Source organism: Gigantopelta aegis, chromosome 8, assembly GCF_016097555.1.
Source record: "Gigantopelta aegis isolate Gae_Host chromosome 8, Gae_host_genome, whole genome shotgun sequence".
NCBI lineage: Eukaryota > Metazoa > Mollusca > Gastropoda > Neomphalida > Peltospiridae > Gigantopelta > Gigantopelta aegis.
In genome coordinates this window covers 16,594,017-16,605,230 of record NC_054706.1, presented here as the reverse complement: position 1 = coordinate 16,605,230, position 11,214 = coordinate 16,594,017, and the positions used below count along the sequence as shown (strand labels likewise).

General features: G+C 36.3%; 1 protein-coding gene across 4 annotated transcripts in view; it reads left to right on the top strand.

Moving 5' to 3' along the window:
* Positions 1-748: 748 nt before the first annotated feature.
* The window catches only part of LOC121379264 (85/88 kDa calcium-independent phospholipase A2-like), a 28,289-nt gene continuing 17,823 nt past the window's right edge, over positions 749-11,214 (top strand). The window contains exons 1-6 of one of the 4 annotated variants that reach the window (XM_041507794.1): positions 749-955; positions 2,004-2,144; positions 3,630-3,731; positions 7,244-7,459; positions 8,962-9,139; positions 9,610-9,800. In XM_041507794.1, coding sequence (XP_041363728.1) covers positions 2,041-2,144; positions 3,630-3,731; positions 7,244-7,459; positions 8,962-9,139; positions 9,610-9,800 — 791 coding nt within the window. In that variant the 5' untranslated portion in view covers positions 749-955; positions 2,004-2,040. Of the gene's footprint in view, positions 960-1,117; positions 1,247-2,003; positions 2,145-2,382; positions 2,402-3,629; positions 3,732-7,243; positions 7,460-8,961; positions 9,140-9,609; positions 9,801-11,214 lie in introns of those variants that run through there. The other 3 variants (XM_041507795.1, XM_041507796.1, XM_041507797.1) reach the window with 3 other exon arrangements.

Genomic DNA, 11,214 nt, shown 5'->3' with positions numbered 1-11,214 from the left:
ATTTTAGTACCCCTGTCCCCACCCTTTTTAACATCTATGAACTATAATAGTTATTCTAGACACTGTGCGATATAGTGTGTTTGAAGTGTGGTAGATTATAAATGGGATAATCCTGGATTGATCCCCCTTGTGATTTCCCTACTAGTATACCAAAGGTCATGCTTCAATGTGTTACTTTCCCGATGACGTTAACATTAAATGTTAAAGTTACACATTTAGATAAGTTTCTCACAAACTATAAGCCCTAGGTCAATGAAACTTTGTTTTTAGTTGCACCTATGGCTTTCCATCACTACCCGTAGGAACGATATCTGGACCAGGAGTGTGTGTGTGTTGGGGGGGGGGGGGGGGGGGGCACAATGTCTAGTGTGGCGGCCAGTATCTCCAGTAGGGGTGGGGTCACAAGGTAGATGATTTACTTTATTGATATAGAGTAGGACTTTTAATTCACAATATGCCTTAATATTTTCTGAAGCCAGTTGTGGATTATAGTTTACATGTAAAGTAAATAGGCCCATTTGTCACAAGAATGTGTATAGTCATTGCGGGAAATGAATCACGGTAAGAACAAAATGCTAAATGTGTATTTGGAACTCTTATTATTTGTTTTTCAGTCCTAGGTTTACGTTTGTGAACGCGCAAAAAGAGGCTCATGTTTTGTAATCTCGACTTGTGCATTCCTATCCAGTTGGTTTGGACAGTTTGTGACGTCACGTTATTGTTAATGACGTCAAGCTATTGTGCTATTTTAAGTTAAAATAATCGCAGACCGACAATGCTGTGCAGCTGACAACGGATATTTCAATAAATGTTTTGTCGGAACTGTTTTACGATCGTTTATTATTAGCAGTAAATATACGAATATATGTCATAATACATACGCAGCTGGAATGTGCCCAGTTGGTTTATTTCCTTAGAAACATGATGGCCAATGCTGTTTTAAAGGAAGTTACACGTAGGTGCAGTTGACTTTTCTATGTGTTTTTATGGATGCTTTTTCTCTAAAAGTAAAATATTCAGAATGTTTTCTTTAACCCAGATATAATTGCCATAGCATTAGTGGAATTGCGAACAAAAGAAGTGAAGAACGTAAACAGTCGATGATAACTTGTAGGGTATGACGAGATAAAAATGAAGTAGTACATAAGTAGTTAAAAACCAACAAAAACATTAATTCCGTAATTAGAAAACAAGATGATGTGGTGTTCACGGCCCGCTATGCCCGTTTGGAGATTGTTGTAGCAAGGTAACAGCTAGATCAAATTGTTTTAATATATATTTTTCAATAGATCGTCTACATTATATTTCTTGACAGGCCATTAGGCCTATTCGATATCATTTGAGCAGTTGGCAGTAATGTTGGTCAAGTAATCTAAACCGTATTCACCACTGATGCTCAAAACGCGGTCCTTATAGTTATAATTTCATATAATGTATTCATACTGACGTAGTCGGGGGCGGATGTGATCCTTGCTCCCCCACCATCACCTTTTTTCCGCCCAACTTTCATATTTTTCTGTCGCTCTATAACACCGACTCGTAGACAATGTGGTTGCCCCACCACATAGGCCTACAAATGTTCGTGACCCCCCACCCCCATATTTAAAACCCTGATTACGTTAGTGTGTATTCAGAAATAAATAACGAGGTGAGCCGTTATACTTGGTGCGGGTGGTGATGAAAATCTTTTTTTATATAATGATCTAAGGCTATTATTTATTTATTTATTTATTTATTTACACAAAATGTAGAATGGTTGTCCGTCCATCTATTCATTCAGTGGCGGATCCAGAAAATCCAATGACATGAGGTGGTATGCCAAGGGAACTTTGGGGGAGGTTTGGAGGGGGGTCGTAAAAAAAAAGAAAATTAATATATAATAAAATTATAACTATCGCAAAATTTAGGGGGGGGGGTGTACGGGCCCCTGCTCCCACCCCCCCCGATCCGCCTCTGTCATTCATTCATTCTCTCTTTATTTTTTTTCCATCTTTGAACACCAGTGTGAATTGATGGTGTCGCTGATGTGAACTGTTGGATATGGCTGGAATAGTTAAGACTTTGATCGATGGGTTTATCAATGCAGCGTCGGCCATCGTCAGTCCTTACAAGGTGCAAGTAGAATCGACCGATGCCTTTGAAACGTAAGTGTCATGATGCTCTACAAACGGTATTTAATCAAATTATCAAAGATCTTATGCATGATATTTTGGTTCGTTGGAAATATAAAATAATATATGTTGTAGACCTGTGTCAGATGAGGTCTATCCTTTGGGAGTGCGTGTATAGACAATCATAATAGAAGTCTAGCAAAAAGTAGAGTTATCTCCATCCAGGTGGCGCTGTCGTAAACAAAGTTTCAGCTGTCCTTTATTACGAATGTTGTCATCAAATTTATAATGTAAGGGGAAACATTATTCTGTAAGAGTAGGATACTACATGTATACAAAAAAACAAACATGGCATGGTGTCGTAAAGAGAGATAAGTGGTACCCTTGACATTACCATGTGGTTTCATTGCTTATAAGAACAGTTCATAGGGGAGGTAACTCCATAAACAATATCAGTATTTAATTCAAAATGGAGAAAATTAATAAACATTCCTTTACTTTTCTATCTTGGTATAAACTAAATTCAGAACCATCTTTTACTGAAAGGAAAAATACCTACATTGACATTTGTGTTATACATAAGTCCATAAAACTTGGATATGGATACAACAATAAAGCTAAGTGACAGACCCCAGTTTTTAAACATTATGACATATATTTATCTATTATGGCCACTTTTGATTAAAAGAAATCAGATTTCATTGTTTAGATAATGCATTTCCATACATCCGAAGTGTTTCTAGTCATCCTGGTGTTTTTAATCCACAAAATGCATTTTTCATATTTTTTAAAACTCACATGGTAACCTGTAAAAAATAAAGGTTATATGTCTGGTCTATTTTTTGAGGGTATTTCCCCATTTCAGTGTTGCGTACTCTTGTTTCACTGTATTATCCAAATGTATTACAGATTTGTAGATTAACCAAACTTACACATAGTGTCTATTTCAAGGCTGAAACTTAAAGACGGCAATTGCCGTTGTTTAGATATAAATTGCCATAGGTTGGGAACATCATCGACGTTACAAAAGTGTCATCGGTAAAGCTCCTCAATGATGGCAAAATTTTTACGTCTGGTGTACATTATCTGCCAGTATATAACATTAGAGCATTTAAAATATGTCTACATACAACAAAATAAAATTTCAGTCATCTATTTGCTGAAAAATTTCTTTCTTTTTTTAAATTGCCGTGGGCAGGCTTTAAATTGCCGTCGGTGGGCCGTTTCACCCATGGCAATTTTGTTTTAAATTGCTGTGGGAAACAAATTCTTAAGTTTGAACTCTGCTATTTTCATGAGTTGAAACTTGGGTCTGTGACTTTAAGTCACAATTGTTAGATTTGTAATAATTTGACTCTTTTTTTTTCTTTCTTTCTCTTTTTTCTCTATTTTTTTAATTTGAGTTTTTCTAAGATTCTAGAATATAAAATCACATACAGTTGCCCTGATTATACTGTTTGATTGCACTGATTTTAAAACAACTGAGCAAATAATTATACAATTACATGTTTTGTACAGGCTTCCTGTTCTGGTGAAAGAGGGATGTATTAACTTGTACAAACGCTCTGAATGCTTTGAATGTGTTATTATGCCAGAAGATGCCAAACCAAATTGTTTCAGGTATGTAATACAGGCCTCGAAACAGCCTGTGTCCAGGTCACCAAATGCGACCAATGTTCAGTTTGGGCGACTTAAATATTTAAAAAATAATGGCATTAGTCGCCTAAATAATACAATGTGGGCAATCTTCTTTAAAGCTATAACCTATGAGCCACTATTAATATTTGTATTCCACATTAAAATCATGCTTGTGGTTCTCTTACCATAATTTGCCAACATTGATTATTATGTTTTGGGCCACCATATTTTTTTGTGAGTTTCGAGCCCTGATAATATATTATTATTGTTCATTTCATACTGTATATCGAATATCTATCTGCAAGAGTTTATTTTACTCTTTTTTTTACCTGATTTTACTCTTTTTTACCTGATTTTACTCTTTTTTTACCTGATTTTACTCATCTTGATGTAGAAGCAGTGTGTTGTTCAGCTGCAGAGCTCTCACCTGATTTTACTCTTATCTTGATGTAGAAGCAGTGTGTTGTTCAGCTGCAGAGCTCTCACCTGAGATGTGATAGGTCATAGGATCGATTGCCCTTAAAGGCATATTGTCATAGACCGCTGACCTATTTAATGGTCTAACAAAATATTACCTGAGCAAAAATAATTTAATTTGTCCCTAAATGTACTTTATTCAACCATCTTTATAACCACCATACTCCATTTATTAATGATATTTTGCAAAAATAATTGAATTATGGCAATGGTCCATAATTCAAAAACTAAAATTGCCGAGAGGGTTGACATGGATTTCACTCCATCATGGTTTAGTTAAAGTGATACAATAGCTAGATTTGGTTTCCAACAATTAATGTAATTTCTATTTATTATCCATTTTTAGAGAAATAAGGTCCTTAAATCTGTGACAGTATGCCTTTAATAGACTTTTAGGATTTTGTTTTTATCTTCATCTGTGCCCAGCTGGTACATCAAAGGCCATATTATGTCCTGTCTTATTTTTTGGAAAGTTCATATAAATGATCCCTTGCTGCTTTTCAGTAGGAATAACCTATGTGATGGTAACCGGTTATGTCCCCCCCCCCCCCCCCCCCCCACACACACACACACACACTCGAAATTGTACATTTTGTTTTGTCTTACTGTATATAATTACAGATAAAAATATGGTTTGTGCATGCTACCTTTAAAGACCCATTTAGCCAACCAGTGTTTCTGCCAGAACGAAATATTTGGGTATGGTGCTATGGAATTGAATGCAACCACAGTCAACAGGTGGTATGGAGGGGGCATCCCCCAGAAAGAAAATGGGTTAAGTTTAGTGTTAGGGTTAAGAAAAGCATATAGTAATGATAATAATAATTAATTTGTCAAAAGGTTAACTTAAACAAATTTGGGTATGGTGCCATATCTGTTTTACCCTCTAGCAGAAACCCTGCCAACTGCTGTTACAGAGTTTGTGTGCTTCAGCCATATATATTTGTGATTTCCTAAAACAAAAAAACAAAAACATCTTTGTCTATTGCGATCATGTCATAACATTTAAAGAGAAAAAAATTCACCTTCTCACAGTTACAATATTTGCTAATTATATTGTTGCTAATTAAGTCCTTCGTTATGGTTTTTCAATGAGTTTAGCCTCCATAGACATATTTTTAGTATGTAGTATATCTGTTATTCTGCAGTCTGTCTATGGATATTTTTTAGTATGTAGTATCTCTCTGTTATTCTGTCTTCTGTCTATGGACATGTTTTTAGTATGTAGTATCTCTGTTATTCTGCAGTCCATCTATGGACATGTTTTAGTATGTAATATCTCTCTGTTATTCTGCAGTTTGTCTATGGACATGTTTTTAGTGTGTAGTATCCCTCTGTTATTCTGCAGTTTGTCTATGGACATTCTTTTAGTATGTAGTATATCTCTGTTATTCTGCAATCTTGTCTATGGATATGTTTTAGTATGTAGTATCTCTGTTATTCTGCAGTCTGTCTGTGAACATGTTTAGTATGTAGTATCTCTCTGTTATTCAGCAGTCTGTCTATGAACATGTGTTTAGTATGTAGTATCTCTCTGTTATTCTGCAGTCTGTCTGCGAACATGTGTTTAGTATGTAGTATCTCTGTTATTCTGCAGTCTGTCTATAAACATGTGTTTAGTATGTAGTATCTCTGTTATTCTGCAGTCTGTCTATGAACATGTGTTTAGTATGTAGTATCTCTGTTATTCTGCAGTCTGTCTATGAACATGTGTTTAGTATGTAGTATCTCTGTTATTCTGCAGTCTGTCTATGAACATGTGTTTAGTATGTAGTATCTCTGTTATTCTGCAGTCTGTCTATGAACATGTGTTTAGTATGTAGTATCTCTCTGTTATTCTGCAGTCTGTCTGTGAACATGTGTTTAGTATGTAGTATCTCTGTTATTCTGCAGTCTGTCTGTGAACATGTGTTTAGTATGTAGTATCTCTGTTATTCTGCAGTCTGTCTGTGAACATGTGTTTAGTATGTAGTATCTCTGTTATTCTGCAGTCTGTCTGTGAACATGTGTTTAGTATGTAGTATCTCTGTTATTCTGCAGTCTGTCTATGAACATGTGTTTAGTATGTAGTATCTCTGTTATTCTGCAGTCTGTCTGTGAACATGTGTTTAGTATGTAGTATCTCTGTTATGCTGAAGTCTGTCTGTGAACATGTGTTTAGTATGTAGTATCTCTGTTATTCTGCAGTCTGTCTGTGAACATGTGTTTAGTATGTAGTATCTCTGTTATTCTGCAGTCTGTCTATGAACATGTGTTTAGTATGTAGTATCTCTGTTATTCTGCAGTGGTCTGTGGACATGTGTTTAGTATGTAGTATCTCTGTTATTCTGCAGTGGTCTGTGGACATGTTTTTAGTATGTAGTATCTCTGTTATTCTGCAGTGGTCTGTGGACATGTGTTTAGTATGTAGTATCTCTGTTATTCTGCAGTGGTCTGTGGACATGTGTTTAGTATGTAGTATCTCTGTTATTCTGCAGTCTGTCTATGAACATGTGTTTAGTATGTAGTATCTCTGTTATTCTGCAGTCTGTCTATGAACATGTGTTTAGTATGTAGTATCTCTCTGTTATTCTGCAGTCTGTCTGTGAACATGTGTTTAGTATGTAGTATCTCTGTTATTCAGCAGTCTGTCTATGAACATGTGTTTAGTATGTAGTATCTCTGTTATTCAGCAGTCTGTCTGTGAACATGTGTTTAGTATGTAGTATCTCTCTGTTATTCTGCAGTCTGTCTATGAACATGTGTTTAGTATGTAGTATCTCTGTTATTCTGCAGTCTGTCTATAAACATGTGTTTAGTATGTAGTATCTCTGTTATTCTGCAGTCTGTCTATGAACATGTGTTTAGTATGTAGTATCTCTGTTATTCTGCAGTGGTCTATGAACATGTGTTTAGTATGTAGTATCTGTTATTCTGCAGTGGTCTGTGGACATGTTTTTAGTATGTAGTATCTCTGTTATTCTGCAGTGGTCTGTGGACATGTTTTTAGTATGTAGTATCTCTCTGTTATTCTGCAGTGTGTTTCGTCTGTACTGTGAAGTGGAATCTCGCACTCTGTTTGGGACGATCGCACCGAAGCTGGACATGATACTGCAGTGTTCCAGCTCTCTGTATTTGGAGAACACTCTACAGAGAGTGTCTGACTGTTTCCGGGAGCACCCGACCTGGACCGCAGTACACGTGGCCGCTTACACAGGATTGCGGGAATGTTTCAAAGACGAAGACATGCAGAGGTGATGAGATTATCTGAGAGGGAAGTTAGAATTTCATGAGTTATCAATGAATATGTTTATGATCTGTAGCTTAGTAATTCATGTTTTGTAAACAAAACCTTCGGTTCAGGAATTTTCATGAGCCAAACTTCTTTCGGTTAAATCGTTTTTGTCCTATAATAAATTGTAGCTGCATTTCTGTAAAATACCCATAAACCCATGGATGTTTATTTTAATGTTTAAAAAATTGAAAATATATTTTATATATGCATGTATTAAAAAAAGATTATGATCTAAAATTCATAAAAATTAATTTTTTTCTATCATAAAAACAAAAAGAACATGAATTAATGAAAATGTAATCTTATGAATTTAAAACCTTTTTAACATGTATTGAGCTGAAGATCCAGAGGTGCAACTAGGAACCAAGTTTCACTGATTTAGAACTTACAGTTTTAACGTAAAAGTTGATGTCACCACCACCATCATGGAAAATGAACACCTATAATATACCTCTTGACTTTGTTGAAATGTGGGGTTGGGACATAGCCCAGTGGTAATGTCCTCGCTTGATGCATGGTCATTTTGTGTTCCGATCCCCATCAGTGGGCCCATTGGGCTATTTCTCGTTACAGCCAGTGCACCACGACTGGTATACCAAAAGCTGTGGTACATGTATGTGCTGTTCTGTCTGGGATGGTGCATATAAAAGATCCCTTGCTACTAATGGACCCTCAGTGGACCTTTTCTCTAATTGGGTTTTTCCAGTCTCAGTCAGTGCCCCACGACTGGTCCTGATATTAATGGCTGTGGTAGGTGCTGTTCTGTTTGTCGGAAAGTGCATATAAAAAATTCCTTGGAAAAAATGTAGTGGGTTTCTCTCTGAACATTTTCATGTCACAGTTACCATATGTTTGATATCCAGTAGCTGATGATTAATTAATTAATGTGCTCTAGCTAATGCACATAGCCAAGTGGTAAAGTGCAAGCTTGATGCATGGTCAGTCTAGGATCAATCCCTGTCAGTGGTCCAATTGGGCTATTTCTCATTCCAACCAGTACACCACAACTGGTATGTCAAAGGTTGTGGTATGCAACCCCTGCAATTAAGGAAATGTGCATGGCAAAAAAACATGCCATTGAAAAAAACCCTGAAGATAGTTCAAGGCAAAAATGTGCAGTGGAGAATTAAAAACTACATGGCATTGCCGATTGCCATGGGCAGTTGCAGGGGTTGGGTATGTGCTGTCATTTCTGTGGGATGGTGCATATAAAAGATCCCTTGCTACTAATGGCAAAATATAGGTTTCCTGTCTAAAACTATATGTCAGAATTACCACATGTTTGCCATCCAAAAGCTGATGATTTATAAATCAATGTGCTCTAGTGATGTTGTTTAAAAACTCAAACCTCTTACCCTTTCAAACTTGTGAACAACTTTCTGCCAGGCGATCTCATAATAATTAATAGTACAGAGTCACTAAATAAATGTAAGGATAAAATGGTCAATATATTTATTGCAGTCTAATCAACACTGCTTGTGAAGAAACTGGCATAACTCCACTGATGGCGTGCTTCAAGGGAAACCAGATGAAATGCATCCAGGAGTTGCTCAGCCACAATGCTAAGATTGGATTGTGTGATAAGCAGGGGAACACTATATACCACCATGCAGTCACCACTGATCCATCGGTCATTCCAGTAGGTGCTTTTTCACTATAATTTACTAGTGATGTTCCGATGGTCGATTATATAGAGAATAACTAGTCAATGACGTAAGATAGTGGTTTTATCCTGTGAAGGTAGCAATGGGAAATTCCACGAGGTTGCTGAATGGAATTTCCCATTCAGCCTAAACAGGATTTAAAGCCGATATCCTACATCATTAACTATTTGTTATTTTTATCCTGCAATTCATACAATATTAAGGGGAAAAGCTATTATCTGTGTTATTTCAGTTACATTGTTCGATGCCCTAGAAGTCAAATCAATGATTGTGTAATGTATCTATGCATGTGATGTCATGTGTAAGTGACATCAAAAGTCTGGAGCTTATGAGGCGAGTGATCTACCTCTCACCTGCTATTTTTAAACATGAAGGACTTTTTTTATGCCAATATTTGATACATTTTCTTATGATTCATTGTTAAATAATATCTCTTTGATTTCAGCTGCTTGCATGTTACGACACCGAAGAGGCAATCAACTGGTTGAATGGTAAAGGGGAGACAGCTCTTTTCATTGCTTGCAGTAAGATGCTGCCCGATGCCACCGATATTCTCATCCACGTTGGTGCCGACCCGGCTGTGTCCACTGCAGACTGTTTACCAGTCCACGCTGCAGCCAGAAGCGGAGATGTAAAGTAATCATTTTGTATCATACTAGAAATAGCAGTATACCAAATAGTATCTGACAAGGTCAGAGTTCAAAGTGGCTCTAACTTTAAATGGAGTATTAAATACTGACATGCTTGCCATTGGTGACATATGTGTAGCTAGATATGTCATTGTATTAGTTGTCATAAAGTGCTGTCAATTGTATTAGTTGTCATAAAGTGCTGTCAATTGTATTAGTTGTCATAAAGTGCTGTCAATTGTATTAGTTGTCATAAAGTGCTGTCAATTGTATTAGTTGTCATAAAGTGCTGTCAATTGTATTAGTTGTCATAAAGTGCTGTCAATTGTATTAGTTGTCATAAAGTGCTGTCAATTGTATTAGTTGTCATAAAGTGCTGTCAATTGTATTAGTTGTCATAAAGTGCTGTCAATTGTATTAGTTGTCATAAAGTGCTGTCAATTGTATTAGTTGTCATAAAGTGCTGTCAATTGTATTAGTTGTCATAAAGTGCTGTCAATTGTATTAGTTGTCATAAAGTGCTGTCAATTTTCTTTTGGCCAGTGAATGCCTGTAATTTGACTTGAACTAGTATCAGTGTATCAGGTATAGTATAAAGTGCCTGGACCTCTTTTGGATATAGGCACGTAAATAAAGTAACAATAACAGTAAAATATATGTGGAGTGCCATTGAAATAAACGTTAACAACATATGTTCGAGCCATTGCAAGGCTGTGGTATTTACTATCCTGTCTGTGGGATGGTGCATATAATAGATCCCTTGCTGTTAATCAAAAAGAGTAGCCCATGAAATGGCAACAACGGGTTTCCTCTCTCAGTATCTGTGTGGTCCTTAACCATATGTCCGACGCCATATAACCGTAAATAAAATGTGTTTCAGTGTGTCGTTAAATAAAACATTTCCTTCCTTCATATTGTGTTCTGTGGTATTTGGTTTGGTGGTGTATACTCTAGAGACTGAAATGTAGCTCACTTGTAGGGATCAGTTGGTCATATGATCATTTCTCTTGGTTGATTGACTCGAAATGTTATAGTCCCCATCCCAACCATAGTAGATTTATCAAAGGCCATAATTTGTGATGTTCTACTGTGGGAAAGTGCATTTAAAACATCCATTGCTGCTAACTGAAAGGAGTAACCTATGTAACAGCTGCTATGTAAGTAATGTTCTGAGGTGTCACTAATCATTCCTTTCCTTTCTCAGATATTACTTATTAGAGGGATGTTGGGAGGGATATATACATGAAGTGGGACCATCTGATTAGTTAGGACCGATGTTACCTCAGGAATTAAGATTTCATTATAGATTTTAAAATAAAAATTTATTTACAAATTCTTATAGCAATTCTACATGCAAGGATGTCCTGTTATTATAATAGTAATGGAGATCTGACTATTGTGGAATTTTCTTTTTGATGAAG